The 21,633-nt window shown below is 36.3% G+C and overlaps 5 protein-coding genes and 1 long non-coding RNA gene across 6 annotated transcripts; 5 read left to right on the top strand and 1 right to left on the bottom strand.

Annotated features, from left to right (window-relative positions):
• The first annotated feature begins 138 nt into the window (after positions 1-138).
• On the top strand, positions 139-3,970 carry LOC111698881 (cystathionine gamma-lyase). The gene is made up of 4 exons (XM_023469351.1): positions 139-527; positions 1,170-1,769; positions 2,838-3,066; positions 3,594-3,970. Exons 1-4 carry the CDS (start codon positions 382-384, stop codon positions 3,795-3,797), a joined length of 1,179 nt encoding a protein of 392 aa, XP_023325119.1. The 5' UTR covers positions 139-381; the 3' UTR covers positions 3,798-3,970.
• Positions 1,776-2,276, top strand: LOC111698883 (uncharacterized). The gene is made up of 2 exons (XR_002764641.1): positions 1,776-1,873; positions 1,990-2,276. It is a non-coding gene; the product is annotated as an uncharacterized LOC111698883 (long non-coding RNA).
• Positions 3,971-5,749: 1,779 nt separating the features above from the next.
• On the top strand, positions 5,750-8,807 carry LOC111698879 (uncharacterized). Its single transcript, XM_023469349.1, has 7 exons — positions 5,750-6,013; positions 6,065-6,212; positions 6,270-6,346; positions 6,846-6,967; positions 7,771-7,985; positions 8,051-8,203; positions 8,309-8,807. The coding sequence occupies exons 1-7, from the start codon at positions 5,782-5,784 to the stop codon at positions 8,721-8,723; spliced, it is 1,362 nt and encodes a 453-aa protein (XP_023325117.1). The 5' UTR covers positions 5,750-5,781; the 3' UTR covers positions 8,724-8,807.
• On the top strand, positions 8,796-10,250 carry LOC111698880 (mitochondrial chaperone BCS1). The gene is made up of 2 exons (XM_023469350.1): positions 8,796-9,268; positions 9,435-10,250. Exons 1-2 carry the CDS (start codon positions 8,815-8,817, stop codon positions 10,232-10,234), a joined length of 1,254 nt encoding a protein of 417 aa, XP_023325118.1. The 5' UTR covers positions 8,796-8,814; the 3' UTR covers positions 10,235-10,250.
• On the bottom strand, positions 10,194-21,614 carry LOC111698882 (succinate--hydroxymethylglutarate CoA-transferase). The gene is made up of 12 exons (XM_023469352.1): positions 21,590-21,614; positions 21,477-21,530; positions 20,248-20,396; positions 19,716-19,863; positions 12,603-12,713; positions 12,140-12,233; positions 11,910-11,952; positions 11,786-11,854; positions 10,963-11,005; positions 10,788-10,856; positions 10,505-10,709; positions 10,194-10,429 (listed from the first exon to the last, which is right to left on the bottom strand). Coding segments are annotated over exons 1-12 (1,140 nt in total). The 5' UTR covers positions 21,592-21,614; the 3' UTR covers positions 10,194-10,276.
• Positions 12,727-19,625, top strand: LOC111698877 (Fanconi anemia group D2 protein). Its single transcript, XM_023469345.1, has 7 exons — positions 12,727-12,804; positions 13,440-13,558; positions 13,798-13,973; positions 14,462-14,573; positions 15,503-15,904; positions 15,971-17,327; positions 17,417-19,625. Exons 1-7 carry the CDS (start codon positions 12,732-12,734, stop codon positions 19,507-19,509), a joined length of 4,332 nt encoding a protein of 1,443 aa, XP_023325113.1. The 5' UTR covers positions 12,727-12,731; the 3' UTR covers positions 19,510-19,625.
• Positions 21,615-21,633: the final 19 nt, after the last annotated feature.

Here is a 21,633-nt window from a genome sequence, read left to right as displayed (position 1 = left end):
AAAACTTTCAATATTAATTCCTTATTAAATCCATTCATGACAATTCAACAAAAATGTTAAATATTTCATTTTACAAATTAAATTCCATAAAACAATGCTAGAATTTTCCATATTTAAAAGGGATATTTTATGGTGGTAGTAAACACTTAACTTACAAATATAATGGTTTTTGGGATCCCCCTGTATTTCTATTAAAGGGTGCCGTATGAACTCTAAACATTTGTGACTTGTGTACTCACACACACTCACACCTCCCGCATTTATTATTGTTACCACGTCCACAGAAGCTGCAGGAGACAACCCCCCGGCCCTCCAGTCCAGTTGTATTTTAGCTTCACTCCACTTAGCACACATACAGGACATACAGACACTGGCAGTATCATGGCGTTTAGACAGAACGATCAACATTTCTCCACCAAGGCCCTGCACGTGGGCCAGGAGCCGGAGCAGTGGACCAGCATGGCCGTGGTCCCGCCCATCTCCTTGTCCACCACCTTTAAACAGGACGGACCTGCTGACTACAAGAAGTAAGTATTCGGCAATTATTTTTTGTTTTATTGATTTTTCGATTGGAATACTGCATTATTTGATTAATAGTTCAATTTTTAATTATCTATCATAAATCAAACCCTGTTAATCGGGGCGTTCTTTTGTTTTTCCTAAATTGTCTAAGCTATGTTGGAGGAAATGGGGGGGGGGTTGTTAGAAGAGTCGATTATATCGCATTATAATACAATTCCACAAAACAATTTCTTTTCTTTTGTTTGATATTTTTGGCCGTATGAATCGGAGTCCAAACTTTGTAAAGATTAATTAATTCAAAAATTTGCCTCAATGAACAGATTCGCTTTACCGGATTAAACTCGTTAATGAGCACCAGCTATCCTGAGGGAAACTTCGACAGGAACCAGCTACTAGATGGTTCGATTAGTCTTTCGCCCCTATACCCAGCTCCGACGATCGATTTGCACGTCAGAATCGCTACGGTCCTCAATCAGGATTTCTCCTGCCACTGTAAAGATACAGCTTTTTCTATTTGTTTCATTTTATGGGTATGGTACATAAATTTCAGAAAATATTACAAAAAATTAAGAAAATTAAAATTAAAAACAAGTATTCTACATAGCTCCAAGAAAAGAAATATTAGTTTAAACCTTGTTGTTGTGTAGGTACGAGTACGGGCGAAGTGGAAATCCAACTCGTGATGTTCTAGAGAAATGTCTTGCATCCTTAGACGGAGCCAAGCACGGTATCACCTTCTCCAGCGGGCTGGCGGCTACCACAACCATCACCCACCTCCTCAATGCCGGGGACCATATCGTCTCTATGGACGATTTATACGGAGGAACCAACCGGTATTTCCGCAAGGTTGCCTCCAGGATGAATATTGAAACCTCGTTTGTTGATGCTACTGATCCTGCCAAGGTTGCGGCTGCCCTCCGTCCCAACACTAAAATGGTTTGGATTGAGACTCCGACCAACCCAACGCTGAAGGTTGTTGATGTCCGAGCTGTGGCTGATGTGCTCAAGGATCGCAAGGATATCTTCCTTGTTGTTGACAATACATTCGAGTCCGCCTACTTCCAGCGCCCCCTGGAGCTAGGAGCTGATATATCCTACTACAGTCTTACTAAATACATGAACGGACACTCCGACGTGATCATGGGAGCCTTGACAACAAACTCTGATGATCTGCACGAGAGGTTGAGGTATCTCCAGAATGCAATTGGACCTGTACCAAGCCCGTTTGATTGTTATCTAGTCAACAGGTTAGTTCTAGATCTTATTCAATGGAAAAATGTAAAATTTAACAGGTTTTTTATCTTTACTAGATCAGTCAACCGCTCTACTACTACAAAATTCCTTAAATACGGTAAGAACCAGAACAATGTGGAATAGGTAGACGACTTTTAGCAAAACTGAAGTGTTTTTACGCTTCACACTTGCTGTGTGTTATAACTTTAATCTAAAAGTCTTCCTCTTCCACAGTTTTCTGGTTCTGACTGTACATTAACAGTTGGATCAAATGTAACTGTTTAAATCACACGAAACCCAACTGAAGAAAGCGGTTCATTTTATACTTGGATTAAGGCTTTTTCTTTAGGTAGATAGTTTCTAAGACTTAAATATCTATGTTTTTAAGAAAAGAAGGATTCAAAACATGTTAGATGATTAACCAATCATAAATAAACTTTGTAGCCGACCAACCTTCTTATGAACATGTAAAAAAGTCGCTTAGTAAGTATTTGTAATAAATGTTATGATTTATATTTAAACCACGCTTAAAAGTGAAAGAATTAAAAGTGAAAGAATATGTTAAATGTGGTAGACTCGCACCAGATAGCAATAGGTTCCGTTTACATTTTCCGGGTGAAGTAATGTTGTATTCTTTACAAATCCATAAAATAGATGCGGAATAAAAATTATGGTTGTAGTATTTAGTTCTGAACTTTCAAGTCTAAAATCATTATCATAATAATTAACTCTAGAGATAGAAACTTTTGTGAGGTTATTGTTGATCTAGAACATTTGATATCGATATCCAATGTGGACACTCTTTTCCAAGTTATTCCTGTAGGATATGACCATCACGTGGTAGTAAAATAGTATTAGATTAATCCGTAGTATAAGATTGAGATCAGTGCTTATTTCCCGAGATTTACAGCACAAGTTCTGACTATACTGATCAATTTGTGTTCTATTCTACATATACATTTTATTGTAATTTCTTCATCCTTCAATTCTACATTTCGAAGTTTTCATTTTTATCCGGTGTTGCAAGACGTGTTTTTCTTTTTTGATCCTCGATATTTTATTCTGATTTTGGTTTTCTGTAGATCCTTGAAAACTCTCCGTCTTCGGATGGAGCAGCATCAAAAGAATTCTCTGGAGGTTGGACGCTGGTTGGAGAAACATCCTGCTGTAGAATCCGTTCTTCATCCTGGTCTACCCAGCCACCCCCAGCATCATATAGTGCTCAAGCAGTGCTACGGACACTCAGGGATGATCTCCTTCTACTTAAAAGGGAAACTAGCGGAGAGCAGGAAACTTCTGTCCTCTCTAAAGGTTAAGACTTTTTTTATCAAATATCATGTATTCTCAATCTCTTTTCTCTCTTTTTTCTTGTCTTAAATTTTTTCTTCTTTCTTCGTCTTTTTAGATAAAATCTTGCGTTCTTCTGGTCAATTGTTAAAATTGATAAAAGAAATGATAAAAAATGAAAAAAACATGAATTCATATCTCACGCGTTTTAAAAATTATTCTTAAGTCTATATAAATTCTAATGTATTTTTATTAAATCTTTTCCATAATTTTCAACCCAACCTTTTTTAATCACGAAAAACATTCATTCAAGAAAAGATTTAAGCAAAATTTGCATTTTGCATGTTTAAATTGAACTCAAACATTTTAAATTTTAGACACTTTGAAGAGATCTTAATGTTATATTGATCATAAACATATTTTCAGCTAATTTTCTTAATTATATAGCAAATTTGTTATCACTTGTTATCATGATTATTGCATCTTTTATCATTTATTTTCTTAAATCATTGATTCTGAATTTGTTTTTGTTATGTTTCATTTTTTTCTAGTTGGTGACTCTGGCTGAGTCTCTGGGTGGGTATGAGAGCTTGGCTGAGCTTCCGTACTTGATGACTCACGCATCCATCGAGGAGAAGGAGAGAGTTGCTCTAGGCGTCACGGAGAACTTAATCCGTGTCAGTGTTGGTCTAGAGGACGTCAATGATATCATTGAGGATCTTGATCAAGCTCTTCGCGCTGCTGTCAAGTGCTAAACCATCTCTGATCAAGTTGGGTTCGCACAATGGATGGGTTCCAACATTTGTCGGATGAATGTTGGTGCCTTTTCTATGTAAAGATGTATTTTTATATCAGTCCTGCTAGCTCTGACTAAAATACTACCATATGTTTAATTTCTGTTTAAAGAAAAATAAAATGCAATTTGATATTCTTTTCTTTTGTCAGGTGAAATAATTCGTTATCGCTCAGAAAGAATGCAGGCATGTTATATCTTGACTAAAATAAAACTGTTGATGGAAAGCTCTTATTAGAGAATTCATAATTTATTCAGATTCCTTGAATTCATATATTGATAAACAAATATCTGGAACATGAAGTCTACTTTTAGACTTTAAATAGTCTTACAAACGTGAAGAACTTGAGGCACAGCAATTGTGCAATATAAATAGACTTGAGGCACAGCAATTGTGCAATATAAATAGACTTTAGGCACAGCAATTGTGCAATATAAACAGACTTGAGGCACAGCAGTTGTGCAATATAAATAGACTTGAGGCACAGCAATTGTGCAGTATAAACAGACTGGAGGCACAGCAATTGTGCAATATAAATAGACTTGAGGCACATCAATTGTGCAGTATAAACAGACTTGAGGCACAGCAGTTGTGCAATATAAATAGACTTGAGGCACAGCAATTGTGCAGTATAAACAGACTTGAGGCACAGCAATTGTGCAATATAAATAGACTTGAGGCACAGCAATTGTGCAGTATAAACAGACTTCAGGCACTGCAATTGTGCAGTGTGAACAGACCCATTTTCCTTTATAAGTGATTTAATAACTTACTAGTAAAGTTATTTGCTTCGCAGCAGCATGAAATGCACGTCAGAATTGCTTTAATGTCGTTTTCCTATTCTACAATTTTTTGGTTATCACTGTAGTTGATGCAAACTACATAAAACGTATCGGGAACTCTAAATACAGGGTGTCCCACGAAACATGACAGAGCCCGTTCTCTCCATAATAATGTTTAAACAGTGGCCGTGTTGTTCACGTACTTTGGGGGACGATAGTTTGGCCGCTAGGTGTCTCACGCAAAATTCTTATCTGATAGATAGATAGTTCTTACGAGAGACATCTAGCGGCCAAACTATCGTCCCTCAAAGTACGTGAACAACACGACCACTGTTTAAACATTATTATGGAGAGAACGGGCTCAGTTGGTGAATAGTTTAGAATGTCTTTTTCCATAATTGGTTTTAAGTTGTTTGATACCAAAGATCAATAAACATATTATATGGGAGTCATGATTGCTATATTAAAATTGCTTTCAAAGTAAAAGATAATGAAACAAAAGATTTGTTTAACTAAAAGTAACGATTATTAAATGTCATGTTTCGTGGGACACCCTATAAATATACATTTAGAGATCTGAGGACAGAACTACTGTGTCCTAAATCAGACACAAACATTAAACTTCTCATTATAGATTTTCTGTGATAATTTTGCACTTGTCAAGGAAGATTCATTGAAAAACCCATGTCGTATCTTTTTTTCACATTTAGATTCACTTGATGAAACTCTTTTCAATTCTGAATGTCGTCTTTCGTAGTATTTTCAGTTTGAAATCAATCAACGAAACGGAACAGCTGAGTTGTGTACCGTTCAGGTTTCAAATACAACTTATTAAACAAATTAACATTTATGATGGTAAATAATCTTTGTAAACATATTATGAATAAAATATTTTACATTCTGTTGTCTTGTTTTCCTTGGTTTTAAAGGATTTTTGATAGTCTGATAAAAATGATATGAAGAAAATGATAAAATAACTTTTAATGGACTTGAAATTGAATTTATATGTTTAGTAAAAAAAAGCATTGGAATTTCCCATATCTGGATTTTAAACCGCTCATGGGATTGATTGTTCATGGCGTTTCATGTAAAGACAAACATAAATTCGTGTCTTCCTTAAATGGAGAATTCGATTATGTTGATATTTCAGAAGTAAAATTAAAATGGAGATATCAGACTGTATCTGGGACGAGGGGTTTCTCTGTTGTGATGATCTGGACGTACTCGAACCTAGCCTTGTATCGTCCTCAATCCCTAGCCCTGGACTCGTCCCCTTCCAGTGGTCCGAGGCCCCTCTGGCGGACGAAGCGGACAACTCCGACATGACTCCGCAATGCATGCCCGTCATAGATCCCATCTTCGTCAGAGAAAATTTCATAGAAGATTGTCTAATAGGTATGTTAAAGTGTGCATTCCCTAATTTTTTTAAAACTATTTTATTTTTAGATGGAGTATCTGAAGTTAACGAGGTTGGGAATGATATTCTCTCCGGGTACTGTCCTGACCAGGGCAGCAGTGAACAGTTTGCTTGTCTCCATGTCCTAGTCTGCGGGTTTTGTCGATCCGTCTTTCACGTTCTAGAGGAGTTCAAAAGGTTTTCAAAGAGATATTATTCAAATTCAAGAAATATAGTAAAATTTTGCTTGTTTAGTCATCTGGTAACATGCGAGATCAAATCTCCCGGTTCAGAGTTCATTAGCTACGACTCCGCCACAGCAGTTGCTCTAGGTTCATTTTTCTATCACAGTTTTCTGAATCATGGCAGTCTCATTTTTCACAAATATGAGAAATAATTGTTATTTTTATTTATGGTCAATTAACTATCATCTATTTTTGAATCCTTTCACCCGAGTTTAGCAATGCGCAAGACCGATTTATCATTAAAACATATTCATTTTTTTCCTTCCGTTTTATGGCCACTGAAAAAAAAAATCTTAACCATTATATAGGTCCTTAATGTGTGTACAATTAACTCCCCCTCCATCTCCAAATAAGCTCCTCTTCACTAACAAAAATAATAATGTATTTCGACATTTTTTAAAGATTAAAATTCGGTGGAGTACTATAAGGTCTAATAGCGTCAAGACTAGGAATTTGATAATTATAGCTAAATTATTATGTTAAGAAATGATTATCTCAGTCATTGCAACCTGTTTTTTATTATTATTTTGAAATCATGCTTTTTTGAGACAAAGTGGTTAAAAATTATCTGAAAATACCATTTTAGTGTTGTGGACTAATACTGTACTGAGACGGGTTCAGGAGAGTTTAGCTGAGCTGGCGGATACGGTCAACCTAACCCAGAGAATTCAAGCCAGATGGTGGAGACTCAGCAAACGATCAAGACAGGTAGAACGGATACCCTTTCAGAATAAAATAATGATAATATTTATCAGTGCTTAGGATCCATTTAATTTTGATGCGGATCCGGATCCTTTTTGATAATTTGAGAGCTGACTAATAATATTTTTATGCAAAATAAATGTATGTTCACTGTTTAGTTGTGATTTCAATAATGCAATACAAATATTTATCAGAGCAAAATTAATCAACTGGGTTCATATTAGATATTTTTTAAGCGTTGAACCATCATACGTTATCATTTTGTATTTTGTGTTTGAAAATAAATACTGTTATTTCTTCTTCTTATCAACTTTATCCAATATCAAAATGAATCAACAATACTATATCTTATTCGCAGAAATTGAGAGACAAATTCTCTCATTTTATCTTCATACCTATTGCTGTAATGAGCTGCTTTTCGCAGAGCTCTCCAATGATTAAGGTTTAATCAAAAACTTTATCGAATAATTTTGCAAGCCTAATTAAATTAAAAATTGCGAACTTGAACAAAACTGCAATATGTAAGTAAGAGTTTGTTTGCAAACGTAGTTGCAATTGAATGACTTTTCATCTATTTAAATATAAGAACAATTAAACCAGGAATCAGAGAAAATTCCTTTATGAGATCAGTCAAATTTTATAGAAAAAAAACATTCAAAACCATCGAAAAAAAAATAATCAAAACATCAAAAAATGCTTGTAGATCTCAAGCCTATATATATTTATACGCTAGCCAGCTAGCCATATTTCACTGGTTGGTTAGCAGGATATCGAGATATCAAGGTTTAATATTATTATTAATTTTTTAGAGTTGGGAGAGAGCAGCTGAGGTTTTGCTAGAACTAGGAAAGGTTGGGAATCTTGTGTTTCCTGCTCCGGAGTTAAACCTTGAACTGAGAGGAGGGGACGGAGAAGTGAGCAAGGATATTCGCTGGCCTGGTCCGCATAATATCATGGATGCTGATGAAATAGAGATGCTTGGAAACATCAAGGTTGAGGACGAGGATTCATCCTTGCAATCAGGGTAGGTTTAAAAACTTAATATTTTTTCAATTTTAGTTTTCCATGATCTAAAATTACAATTTTTAGAGAATTGTTACCGGTAAATCAACCCTCTCCAAGTCCTGGAAGATTTCAGAAAAGCAGTGTGAGCGAAGACGTTGATTTCGAGCAAAATATTGAATCTGAACCTAGCAAGCAACAGACAGATGTTAGGAAAACTAAAAACCAAATTCGAGACAGGAATGGATAAAATTATTTTTTGGAAATTTAAACAAACAAAAAATATTTTTTAAATGCTTTTTTTAAATTTTTTTTAATGAAATTATGATTTTATTCCTTTATCAGACTGGGCCGATGGAACACAGTGAAAGAAGGACCGTGTAAGAACGACATTCATTCCTGCATTCCATGTGATTATAAAACTAATAATCAGTGGAAATTAAAAAGACACTTGACAAGCTCCAGACACACATCTCGAGTGTCGGAGACTAAATCAAATATTCCCAATGAGCATGCTGATAACCAGGAATATTCCAATGATAAAGAATATCTAGAGAACCAAGAGAACTCTTCCCAATCTCAGCAGAAATCAATCCTACTCTATGAGGCTAGTTTGGACTATAGAAAATTTAAGAATAAAGTGAACAAAGATTCCCGAAAACTCAGCTGTCAACGATCAAATATAAAACGGAAAAGTGCAATATCTGCAACTGAAAAGGTTCAATCTTGGACCAATGTCCTAGGACGGGGTAGATCTTAATAAATGTATATTTATATTACATTTTTTACTTTTGAGCGTGTTTATTTGTGTTCTATATCTCTAGTCAATTTCTAAACTTACAGATTTTAAAATGTCTCAGCTCCTCTCCTTAGTAGAGGACAATCCTTACTTCGGAGCAGGGTTCGGTCTCATGGGAGTAGGGTTGGGAGCTACTGCTATGAGAAAGGGAGCCCAGGTTGGGATGATATTGTTCCGAAGACACTACATGACGACGGTGGAGGTGACGTGTAAGGACAAGTCCTACAGCTGGTTGCTGGGCTGGATATCCCAGAAGGGAGCTAGAAAGACGCAGCACCTCTCCGTAGACACCAGTTTCGTAGAGTCAGACAGCGGCAAAATATCAACAAAATATGATTTCCAGCCGAGTGTTGGAACCCATTTCATGAACTATCAGGGAACCTGGATCAGGGTTGAGAGAACTAGGGAACAAAGAATGTTAGAACCCTGGGAGACGGTTCAGCTGACAACATTTGGCCGGCACAGGGCGCTCTTCGTTGATATCCTAGAAGAGTCAAGACAGTTAGGTTAGTTTTTAAACGCAATCAAAAACAGCAATTATCAAGCCGTATACTCAAACCTAAACTGCTTAAGCAAAGCTATTATACCTATATATTCATATATTTTTCTATTCAGTAATTGTCAGAATTTGAGGTATTACGAACACACTTAAAAATTGTTTCTTTGTTTCAGCAATGTCTGCCATGCAAGGAAAGACTGTGATGTATACTGTGATTGGGACGGACTGGAGACCGTTTGGGCATCCTAGACAACGTAGACCAGTCTCCAGTGTAGTTCTAGACACCGGAGTATCAGAAACCGTTCTAACAGATGTAAAAGATTTTATGACTAGTCAGGACTGGTATAAAGAGAGAGGTATCCCTTACCGTAGAGGATATTTACTCCATGGACCCCCCGGCTGTGGTAAAACGTCATTTATTACGGCTCTGGCCGGAGAACTAGAATATTCTATTTGTGTGCTAAATCTCTCCGATCGTTCTATGAGTGATGATCGTCTTGCTCACAGATTAGCCGATGCCCCTGAGAACTCTATTATACTTTTGGAAGATATAGACGCAGCATTTGTTAGCCGTGAGGATTCAAAACACCTTGAAGAAGCGTACAAAGGTCTGAACAGATTAACCTTCTCAGGACTCCTTAATGCTATTGATGGAGTAACTTCAACGGAAGGACGGATTTTGTTTATGACAACAAACTATATTGAAAGACTTGATCCTGCTTTAATCCGTCCTGGACGGGTGGATATTATACAATATATAGGATACTGCTCGCAGCAGCAACTTAAACAGATGTTCTCAAGATTCTATCCAATGGAAAATGATGCTCGAGCCGAGATATTTGCAAGTAAAGTGTGTGAGCTTGGTATTGAAATATCTGCAGCACAAGTTCAAGGTTACTTCATGTGGTTTAAAAAATCTCCTCAAGCAGCCATTGACAATGTATTCAGATTTATTACACCTCAAGAAAAATAAATTTACATACTTTTTACATAATAATAATTGCTTAATATCTATCTATGTTATAACTCCTTTCTTTCTATAAGACTGAATAGTTTGAACGGAGTAACCAAGAATGTCTGTTAGAACTGCGTCTGTATGCTCTCCTAGTACAGGAGGTGCAGTACGAATCCGGTTTTCAGCTAAACTATACTGTACAGCAGGACCAACCTAAAAATATAAACTTTCATAAATTCGCCAAAAATTACAAACGATGTCCGTAAACTAAAGCTTCATAAATCTAACCTGGTGAATCTCTCCAAGTGTTGAATGTTGAACCGTCTGACAGAGGTTGTTGTGTTGAACCTGAGGGTTGTTAAACACCTGCTCCAGATTGTTGACAGGACTGTACGGAAAACTGGAACCCTCAAACTGGATGTTCCAATGCTCATTTCCATATTCACCCAATATTTCCGACAGAATTGAAACTAACTTTTCTCTGTTCTGAACCCTGAGATAATAAAGAAAAATTTATCACGATTAATGGATGAATTAATGGATTTAATAATTAGTTGATTGATTGATTGACCTGTCTTCATTAGTTTTAAATGCAAGATGATCCGGTAAATCAGTTCTATCTATTCTTTCACTAAATTCTCTAAAATTAACAATTTTAATTTTATATACTTTTAATGCCTATATTCTCAGTAAAATAACTACTTAGTAAAAATAAAGCCATTAATGGTATTTCAAAATTTATGGACCTGAATTGCGAGTTATTTCCACATCCAATTGTAAAGTAACCGTCTGTAAAAATTAAAAGTGTATTAAAAAATCCATGGGTAAAGAATAGAAAAAGTGTACTCTTTAAACCTTAATCTGATGAATAATATTGATTGTTGAAAATAACGTTGTTTTCTAGCCTAAACTGACAATTCCTTAACTGTTTCTGCAGCAAAAATTCGCAAGTCAATTTTAAATAGAAACCAGATTTTAAAAAAGAGAGATGCCGGGATAAATTATTTAATCCTGATCAGACAAAGCTTTGATTGGTACCGTTGGGAACAGGCCATAAATAGAGGATGATTTGAAATTAGGGTAACAGTCTTTTCAAGAATATTTTTTTATAAATTAAGGTTTGAACCTGCTGTTTATAATAGATCAAGTTTTGAACCTGCTGTTTTAATGGATTAAGTTTTGAACCTCCTGTTTTTAATGGATTAAGCTTTGAAACTGCTGTTTTTAATGGATTAAGTTTTGAACCTCCTGTTTTTAATGGATTAAGTTTTGAACCTGCTGTCTTTAATGGATTAAGTTTTGAACCTCCTGTTTTAAATGTCAAGTTTTGAGCCTGCTGTTTTTAATAGATTAAGTTTTGAACCTGCTGTCTTTAATGGATTAAGTTTTGAACCTCCTGTTTTTAATGGATTAAGTTTTTTACCTACTGTTCTTATTGGATTAAGTTTTGAACTTCCTGTTTATAATAGATTAAGTTTTGAACCTCCTGTTTTAAATGGATTAAGTTTTGAACCTGCTGTTTTAAATAGATTAAGTTTTGAACCTCCTGTTTTTAATAGATTAATTAACCTGCAGTTTTAAATGTCTGATAAGGAACTATGCTGGCATGTGCAGTACCCCACCTACCAGGGATCTGACCTAGATCAGAAGATTAATTATTTAAAACTATTTCAGATTAACCATATTAAGTAACCTGTGTTTAGGTATGTACCCGCCAGATTAACCATGGCTGACACCTTAAAAAAAATCGTTAGATGCAAAAAAATTGAATTTAAATTTTTAGAAATTTTAATTGATTACAATTTTTTTAGGGAAGAAAAAAAATTTAACATTGGTCGAAGTACAATTCTAACTTTTTGTAAAATTTGTTGAACACAGGATAGCGCCATTAAAAAATCCTTAATGTTTTTTCACACTAATAACCTGGGTTGAGAGTAGATTACAATCAATCTTTTGTCCAAGTCCAGTCTTCTCTTTCTGATATAATGCAGCAAGTATAGCACCGTGAGCGTACAATCTAAAAAATAAAAATAAAATTTTTATCTCTTTTTTATATTTAAATTATTAAATCCTTTCTCGCCACCAACTCTAATTTTCTAATCCATATATCTTTAGAACCTGATGTTGTTAACCGTTATTTGAAACTTTTACTAATTGTCATCTGGCAGTATTACTATTCCCAGTTTGAAATATCAATGACATTAGGTTATTCAACTATTTTTGATTAACTAATAACTCGCCACTAACTCTGACTGCTATATATTTAGAACCTGCATGGAAACTTTTTTTTTAAATTTTGAAATATCAAAGAGCAAAGATAAAAGATATAAGGATAAAAAGCAAGTTAAAAACTGTTTTCTTCAAAATTTTACCCAAAAATACTTACGAAGTAGCCAAGTCTGTCATGGCAACCCCGACTTTCATAGGTCCTCCGTCCTTCTCCCCGGTCACGTGACTCAGTCCGCCCAAGCTCGCTGCTATCACGTCGTAACCACCCCTACATATTTCAGATAAAATGCTGGGGAGTAGGAAGAGGTCAGCAGATGGTGGCCTTGCCTCAACTCAGAAGAAAAGAAAATCTGGTAGAGGTAAGAAGAAAATATGAAATCACGAAAATTAGGAAGAGTTAAAGTAAGGAGAACACATGGAAATTAGGACAAGGTAAAGTAAGGAGAAACACAAAAATTAGGAAGGGGTAAAGTAAGGACAAAACATGGAAATTAGAACATTATAAAGTAAGGAGAAAAAATAAGACGAGGAAGTAAGGAGAAAACATGGAAATAAGGACAAGGTAAAGTATGGAGAAAACATTAAAATTGAGAAGAGGTTAAGCAAGTAGAAAACATGAAAATTAGGACAAGGTAATAAGGAGAAAACGTGAAAATTAGGACAAGGTAATAAGGAGAAAATGTGAAAATTAGGACAAGGTAATAAGGAGAAAACATGGAAATTAGAACAAGGTAAAATAAGGAGAAAACATGAAAATTAGAACAAGGTAAAGTAAGGAGATAACAAGGAAATTAGAACAAGGTAAAACAAAGAGAAAACATGGAAATTAGGGCAAGGTAAAGTAAGGAGAAAACATGGAAATTAGGACAAGGTAAAATAAGGAGAAAACACGAAAATTAGAACAAGGTAAACTAAGGAGAAACATGAAAAGACAAGATGGAGTAAGGAGAAAATATAAAGATTATCAAGAATTTATAATTTTTTTGTTCTCCAGGTAGTACAAGTATTCAGGACGGATCCCTCCTGATCAAATCACTCAACGATGCTCAGCTGTTCCTGCACTCTGGAGATAGTCCTCATATACTTGCAGTAGATCAAGCAACCTTCATTAAGGTAAATTTTGTCCGAGCAATCAACAATAACTGGGGATTTAATAAACGAGTTCCAATGCCGTAAACCTATTTTTATCATGATCATCTTTCTAAAACTCTTGACAGTCAATCTTTGGAAACCAAAATATCTCCATCTCCCGTGTTTGAATAAAATAAATGGCACCGCGGCGGGTTGATAAGTCTCCTAAATTCACGAAGACTTTCCTTTCAAGAAAAAAATTCTTTAAAACATTGTTTTAGACATTATCTAAGGACGTGTCCACTCATCTGGAGTATCCTAATAATATTGAGACTATGTTGGAGACCCTCTTCGAATACCTAGAAGATGTGAGTTTTCTCCGTAAATCTCTGAACCTCACAAAAACTTCTCCGGACTGTGATTCAGCCAGGAGTGAGTTTCAGGACAGTGTGCTCAGGTATATTTAAAAAGGAGAAAAGGGTTCATTGATTAGGGCACTTGTATAACACTTGTTTTTTTTGTATATAAGTCTAGAAATGAAAAAAGTTGAAAAGTTCAGGAATTAACATATATTAAATTTGGCTGTAACAATAAAATTTTCCACACTGACACATTTGAACATTTTATTAATTGTTTACAAACATTTTCTCTTCAAAATAACAAGATAAATCAGATATTTACTTGGGGGGGGNGTCAAATAATGTTTTATATTATTTTCCGTACGTTAATAAACCTTTCCTTTGGTCATATGTTAATGTTCAGTCCTTTTTACGTTTATCGGACACACACAGAAAACCAAAATATATGTATTATGTATATCTAGAATTCCTAGATTTTGAGTCACTCATATCTAGAACAAACTTAGAAGTTCAATAGAAGACCTAGATACATCTTTATAACCATCTCTTATCAAGATAAATGTAATGTATCCTACATCTTGTAAAGGTTGTTGTTGTGTGTCCCGGACCTTCAAACTAAACTAATGTCTCGGCTTCTGGAGATATTGGCAGAGATTGCTCTCGACGAGGGGATTGACTCCAACATAAGTTCATCTCAGGTCAGTTGATCATTAGGTTAATCAACTTCAGTGTCTTTTTGATGAGTTGCTGTTTTTAAATCACTTTTAAAAACTTAATTAAATCATTTAAAACTGATATTTTGTGAGCCTACAGGTTTGTAGACTGGCGAAAACATATCAATGGCTATGATTTATATTTATTTTAAATCTTGCTCAGGGTTTTTTTAAATAAGGTCAATTTCCTGAGAACAGGCTGTTGCTCTTCTGCTCAAATTATCCTCAATTATTATTGAGGGTCATCCAGTGTGGGTTTATTAATAGACCCTACGCACGTTCAATAAACCTCATAAATAACCGCATCCGCCAAAAATGAGGATCTAATCTTAAAGGGCCTGTAAACGTACTTTAAAGTGAACCTCCATTGATAGAGTGACATGTCAGATTCATAACGGTTCCCTTAAAAGCTTTGCCAGAATTAGACAACCGTGTTATTGTTTTTAAAAAATTGATTATTTTAATCTGTGGTTTTTCTACAGGTGACTTGCGCAGTTTTTCTTCTTCAGAAATTATTAGAATTAAACACTTTTTAAGCTCGATAAAAATCTTCCACGTTATTTACAAGAAGAAGATTACAAGGGTATCCTTGTAAATCGGTTATGCCCCTCTTTTATATGGAGAGTCACTTAAATTTAATAATGAAGGTGGAACTCCCTCTTCTGTACAAGAATTAACCAAAAACAAATATCCAAAATAATTCATATTTGTCGCGGTTTTGTTCAATGCACCATTAAACCTCTGATCTGGTACAAATGCTAAATCATGACCAAATCTCCCAATATTATGTTAAGTTTATTAATCTGGATAAAACTTATTTTAGTTTTGATATGTTCAGCAATAATTCATTAAAAAGACACTGTATCGAATTTTTTATTTAAAGTTTTTACATCAAAGACGTGAAACTATTTTAGGCAGAGGAATCTCCGGTCCCTCGACTCATCCTCTCCGCAGTTCGGTTCCTTCCGTTCATCGTAGACGGAGCAGGACTAGCGGAGAAGATTGTTGAGATAATTCAAGCTTGTCCTACGGAGATACAGAAGGAGATCATCAGCTCTCTACCGGAGATAGTTGAGGATTCACAACACGAGAACATCGCTGGACCATTGAAGGATATCCTTGACGATACCCGTCACCTCACTTGTACTATCCTTGATTCTCTCTCCAGTATGAGTCTGAGTAGGGATATAATGAAGGAACTATTGAACACGGTTTTGAAACGTCTTTACAGGGTTGGAATTGAAGATCTACCCTCAGTAGTAGATTTCATCTTGTGCTCAAATCAAAGTGACGCAGATTTGATGACCATTGTTCAGGTAAATTAAGATGGCTTTATTAATAACTTTAATTTAACTCTTTCAAATAACTTTTTATTTGGTCAGGATTTGAGAAACGGGTTGGATATCTCTCCCCCCACCTCTACTCAGAACGATTTAAGGACCCAGAGTAGGAAAAAGGAAGCCAAGGATATACAGTGTATCATCATGGAGAATATACAACTTCATGCACTCACTAAGAAACCCTTATGTGATGCCTGGTTGAAATGTATTGATGGATCAACAGATCCGGATAATCAAAAACCTCTAGATATCCTTGTCCTGGTTTGCCTTCATGATATCTTCAGCAAGAAACGGTCCGTAGAAAATATTCTCAAAAATAAAATTAGGAACGGTCTGCTCACAGAGGCTCTCTTTCGTCAGGTTGTCACTGATTACACCTCTGTCATCAAGAAATATTTCCCGTCTCTGATCTCTATTTGTGACACCTTACTTCGATCCCCGGAATCTGTAATATCAAACTATGCAATCAGTATGTATAATGAAACCTTTATTTGTTTCGTATCCGGAGACACTTACTATCAACAGGAGATTATTGGAGACCTAATCAGTAAGGTTGGGACGGGAGGAGGAGGATTGATCACTGATGGTGCACTAAGAACCCTGGAGAAGCTAGCGGAGAACCATAGCAAGGAACTTGTCGTCTTTACAACAATGATAACAGCAATGATGGACTTCACGGAGAACATGAATCTGGGACAGTTCCGGCAGTTAATGCATATTCTCTGCACCTTAGCATGGCAACCGGATACTTCGGAATCTGGATCTTTACAAACTGATATCAATATCATGATCAAGAAGCAGATCTGTAGCAAGTCTCCAGTTCTCAAGAAGATGGGGGTGATAGCGGTGGTGAACGCGGTGAGAGCAATGGGGAAATCCTATGTACCAGGGAATACCACAAGGTTATCTAACACAACCACTGATTCCTCTAATCCTCATCCTATTTCCAAGCAAGCGAAAATTATTATGAAAATGATAGACCTCACCATCTCTGAGACAAAACAGTTCCCAGAGGCCGCTGGGTTGTTCATGGACGAGTTAGCTTCTCCGGCTTCTATCTCGGAGATGCCAGATGAGATAGCGGTTGAGTGCTCCTCTAGGTTTCAGGATAAGTTTGAGGTTGAGTTTGTTGAGGATTATGTTAAGGATAAGACGGAGAATGCTGGTCTTCAGCTCCCGATCAAACTTGATTTCAAGATTGACGAGTACGAACCGGAAGCAGATTTAATGGACGATGACTCGGGAGAGATTGCAATTCCAATATCTCGCTGGGTTTTGGAATCCAAGAAGAATCCACTTGCTTTAAGAACTGAGATGTTTCGCTTTATCCCTCATTTCAGGCTCATGGGTGCCATCAAAAAGAGCAACAGCGAGGAATCAGAAATAGACGCTTTACTAGGTTTGTTTGTAAAAAATTTGTTTAATTTATAAAACTACAAAAAAGTAATAATAAAAATATTTTACAATATTTTTCTAACTTTTGTTTAGGTTGTGGAGTATTAGTTGTTCCAGAGGGATATCTTGATGGTAAAGAGAACTTGGGTCAAAAAGACCTTGATTCTGTTTGTGATATAGTTTTCCTGAGCATTAACTGGTTCAGAGAAACTGTAAACTATTTCTCTGTGTTCAAGGAGACAGAAACAAGAAGACAGATCCTAGTCCGCTTGAAGAATATCCTTTTTCTGGAGGAGAGATTAAAAGGTCTTCTGAGTCGGAACCCTCAGTATCGCCCTCCTGCGGTACTCTTCTCTGAGGATACAAATGATTGGACTCCTCCTACATCAGCTCAGGATAAAACTAAATCAAAGAAGGGGAAAGGAAAGAAAGGAGGGAAGGGAAAGGGTAAAGGCAAACCTCTAACTGATGCAACTATGAACGGAACTATGCATCTCAACACTCAAACCTCGGTTGCTGGACCTGTTGCATCATCTACCTTGATTGGGAACATTTCATTGGCTGAGAACTCAACCACAGGAGTTAAACTGTTCTTTGATTTATCTCCTTACCGTCCCTTTTTCAGAGAGTTGGACCTAACTACTCTCCATATCTTCAGCTACGTTGTAGTTACTACAGAGAGTGAACCAACCTACGATGAAGAGAAATTAGATCCTAAACTCCGTCCTGCCGAACTCTTGTTTCTACTCAAGGATATTGCAGGAAAGGTTGAGAGACGTCTTGTGTCGGGAGGGAAAAAGAAAGGTTTCCCAGGTCAAGGATTTTGTGCTGCATCTACTGGAAATATAAATCTGATGTCGCTCTCAGAGGCAGCTTTTGTTGAGAAGATAGCTTGTGTTCTACCCAAGATATTTGCTAACCTTGATGTGTTGAAAGAATATTTCCAGAGACTGATCAGACTGAATGACGGTATTATGGACTGTATCAATATGTACAATGAGTCATGTGACCTTTTTTCTCAATGTATCAAGTTTGGGTTTGAAATGACAGCTTCGTTCTTCTCCTGGAATGGATTTCAGTCTGCTGATAAGTCCGGTATCTTGCTGAGCTGTCTTAAAGGTTTAGTTGAGAGGGTGGATATTGGAATGTCAGACTCCGTCTCGATTGCAACGCTAGCGGAAAAGGTTGTACAGTATCTAATGACATTCACGGAAAACATTGTGAGCTCTGAGGTTGCGGGAAGTCATCTTACCCTCTTGGACGCACTGGTGCGGGTTGCAGGGAACTCCAAGGTGACAAGAAAAGCCGTAGCTCAAGCTGCCACTACATACGCTAAGAATTGTTGGCAAACCTCTCAGGGAAAGGAGAAGGGCGCCTTGTTTAATGTGCAGGTGGAGAAGTTCTTTTCGATCTACTTGGAATACTCGGAGAACATTCTCAAAGAGATGATGGAGATACTCGACAATGGGGTTCAAGACGTCTTTGATAATAAAGGCAAGGATTACAATAATGAAACTTATCAGACAATATCTCGTGGATCCCTAGGAGTCATTTACAGGGTGTGTCTGCAGAAACTCTCTGTTTACGTGAAGAAAATTACTTATGGGGTAACCAAGGATAAGGATGAACAACTAGAGCAGTGGGCCACCACTACTAATCTTCTTCACAAAGCTGTAAACCCTTTGAAGACCTGGAGAAACAGATCTATCCTAATGGCAGTGTTGAAACTATCCAAACCATTCCTCGACCATTTCTTGAAGCATGGTATGATTTTACTGGAGAGCATGTTTAAAAGGAAGGGAACCGACTGCATAAATATCATCAAAACGTTGCAAACTTCCACCAGATATCTCCACTATATCTGTAGTTCCACTAAAACTGATCATGATATCGCCCTGGCAAACCATGTTCCGTTCCTCAAGAAATCCTTAGAAGCGGTAGTGTACCGCGTCCAGGCCATGATGGCAGCAAACAACTGCGGAGATGCATTCTGGATGGGTAATCTCAAGAATAGAGATCTTCAGGGAGAGGAGATTCTCTCCCAGGTTACAGAGGAGGGAGAAGAGGAAGAAGATGAAGAGGAGGAGGATGAGCAGGGAGAACAGAACGATGAAGAAGAGGAGGAGGGAGAGGACGACGCTACGGAGGACGGAGAGGGAGAAGAGAATGTGGTATTTCTAGAATGATTTCTTCAAGATCAATCATTCTAAATGTTTTGTGATTAGAAACAGTTACGCTTATACATTATACAATATACCTAAATAATTTAAATATCTTCAAAACAAAATTATGATCTATTAAAAAGAAATATTTGAATTTATTTTTTAATATAATAAAGATTTTTTACAACATTTTTTTTCATCATGAATTATGTTGTTTTAATTTTAATCACCTGTTCTTGTATGGGCCACTAGATCCAAACCCTGTAATTGAGCAGTAGATAAGTCCTGGAGCTGTCTCCTTGAGCTGAGTATATCCTAGACCTTTCTTATCCAGTGTTCCAGGGATATAGTTCTCAACAAGAACATCACTAACTCCAGCTTTAGCCAAAATATTTTAATAAGATAAAATCATAATAGAGGGTTTATGAATCTTAAAGTGTAGGTACAGGGAGAGACTTAGGAATCTGGAAGTATTATTCAGTGTTGTTTCATATATTTATGGTTCTCAGCAGTCAGATCATGGATTGCAAAGCAGTTTTAAGCGTTTCATATATAACAATTATTGCCGAATTCAACCTTATGAGGTATTTAAAACGTTTTTGGTTCAAGGTCTTTTAGTTTTATTCTTTAACCCGTATTTACATTTTAATAGTAACATCTACATAGCCCTGTTTAACTTAGTTTTAGGTCATAACACTGATGTAAAGAATAGGTTTGGAGTTAAAAGTTTAAAAGTTTTCCTAAGGTAAATATATTCTGTTCCTAACTCGGTTAAAATTGTCCGTCCCTCCTCAGTGTTCATATCAACACAGATGCTCTTTTTGTTCCTGTTCACACTAAGGAAGTATGTACTCTCTCTCCCAGAGACATCTGAACCTGAACCTGAGCTCAGAAATGGAGGTCCCCAAGATCTAAACAAGGATTTAATGCAAGGAAAGTTATTTCAGAGGTGTACGCATCTTTTGTACTGTCACTGGGCGGTAAGGTAAACACAAGACGGATGTCGAAGCCTGACATGGGATCCATCTTTCACATAAATAAACAATGAAATATTCTGCTCATAGGAAACTATTATGTGAATTATCAAAATTCAGTAGTTTTAACCTCCTCGGATACTAAAAGAACACTGAGGCATCTATTCTTGTTTAGAAATTCCGCCCAGAGAAAACTGGTTTCAATATGTACGCAGAGTAAACGCAATTGAAATTATATTTCCTTGCATTACATTCTTGGATCTAAAGAAGTTTGTTGTTTTAGTATTAATTTTTGGTTATTGTTAAATCTCAGATGTTAAAATTCAAACTTGGACCGGATTTAATGAATTTGAGCCAGGTTAAGAGACGGTTCAACCATGTATCTTGTTAGAGATGGTTCAACCACGTATCCTGTTAAAGACTGTTCAACCACATATCTTGTAGAGACTGTTAAACCACATATCTTGTAGAGACTGTTCAACCACATATCTTGTAGAGACTTTCAACCACATATCTTGTAGAGACTGTTCAACCACATATCTTGTAGAGACTCAACCACATATCTTGTTAAAGACTGTTAAACCACGTATCTTGTAGAGACTGTTCAACCACGTATCTTGTTAGAGACGGTGCAACTACATATCTTGTAGAGACTGTTCAATCACGTATCTTGTTGGAGACGGTGCAACTACATATCTTGTAGAGACTGTTCAATCACGTATCTTGTTAGAGACGGTTCAACCACGTATCTTGTTAGAGACGGTTCAACCACGTATCTTGTAGAGACAGTTCAACCACGTATCTTGTTAGAGACGGTGCAACTACATATCTTGTAGAGACTATGTTAATTATTTTTATTTTCTTCTTTTTAATAATCAAAAACCTTTTGCATATCTTTCTTCTTCAAGGATTCTGATTTTATATTTTATCTAAATTTTAACTTTAACAATATTTATCATTGCTATGGTAACGCTTCAACACGAAAACATCCGAAACCTTTCGACTCAAAGACCTCACCTGACTCCCTTTAAGGGACTAAGATCAGCTCCAGAGCTGAAACCTCTCTCAAACCTTGAAATGTTAAAAAAAAGGTTTAATAAGAGGTTAAAAAAAAATTTGTATGTTCGTACATTTTTGTTTGAAAAGAAGTTAGTATCCTAGCTCTCATTTTTAC

This window comes from Eurytemora carolleeae, unplaced genomic scaffold (genome assembly GCF_000591075.1).
Source record: "Eurytemora carolleeae unplaced genomic scaffold, Eaff_2.0 scaffold41, whole genome shotgun sequence".
In the NCBI taxonomy this organism is placed as follows: Eukaryota; Metazoa; Arthropoda; class Copepoda; order Calanoida; family Temoridae; genus Eurytemora; species Eurytemora carolleeae.
The sequence above is the reverse complement of the archived record's forward strand: the minus strand, read 5'-3'. Positions and strand labels throughout refer to the sequence as shown.

Excerpts from the sequence above, each read along its gene's own strand:
- LOC111698881 (XM_023469351.1), top strand. The coding sequence starts at position 382 with ATGGCGTTTAGACAGAACGATCAACATTTCTCCACCAAGGCCCTGCAC. Across the intron at positions 528-1,169 it reads GGACCTGCTGACTACAAGAA|GTACGAGTACGGGCGAAGTG; the intron begins GTAAGTATTCGG and ends GTTGTTGTGTAG. Across the intron at positions 3,067-3,593 it reads AACTTCTGTCCTCTCTAAAG|TTGGTGACTCTGGCTGAGTC; the intron begins GTTAAGACTTTT and ends ATTTTTTTCTAG.
- LOC111698879 (XM_023469349.1), top strand. The coding sequence starts at position 5,782 with ATGGAGATATCAGACTGTATCTGGGACGAGGGGTTTCTCTGTTGTGAT. Across the intron at positions 6,968-7,770 it reads TCAGCAAACGATCAAGACAG|AGTTGGGAGAGAGCAGCTGA; the intron begins GTAGAACGGATA and ends TTAATTTTTTAG. Across the intron at positions 7,986-8,050 it reads GATTCATCCTTGCAATCAGG|AGAATTGTTACCGGTAAATC; the intron begins GTAGGTTTAAAA and ends TACAATTTTTAG.
- LOC111698880 (XM_023469350.1), top strand. The coding sequence starts at position 8,815 with ATGTCTCAGCTCCTCTCCTTAGTAGAGGACAATCCTTACTTCGGAGCA. Across the intron at positions 9,269-9,434 it reads AGAAGAGTCAAGACAGTTAG|CAATGTCTGCCATGCAAGGA; the intron begins GTTAGTTTTTAA and ends TCTTTGTTTCAG.
- LOC111698877 (XM_023469345.1), top strand. The coding sequence starts at position 12,732 with ATGCTGGGGAGTAGGAAGAGGTCAGCAGATGGTGGCCTTGCCTCAACT. Across the intron at positions 15,905-15,970 it reads ATTTGATGACCATTGTTCAG|GATTTGAGAAACGGGTTGGA; the intron begins GTAAATTAAGAT and ends TTATTTGGTCAG. Across the intron at positions 17,328-17,416 it reads AGAAATAGACGCTTTACTAG|GTTGTGGAGTATTAGTTGTT; the intron begins GTTTGTTTGTAA and ends ACTTTTGTTTAG.
- LOC111698882 (XM_023469352.1), bottom strand. Across the intron at positions 12,714-19,715 it reads AGTGGCCCATACAAGAACAG|GGGTGGTTACGACGTGATAG; the intron begins GTGATTAAAATT and ends TGAAATATGTAG. Across the intron at positions 11,006-11,785 it reads TCAGACATTTAAAACTGCAG|ACGGTTACTTTACAATTGGA; the intron begins GTTAATTAATCT and ends TAATTTTTACAG.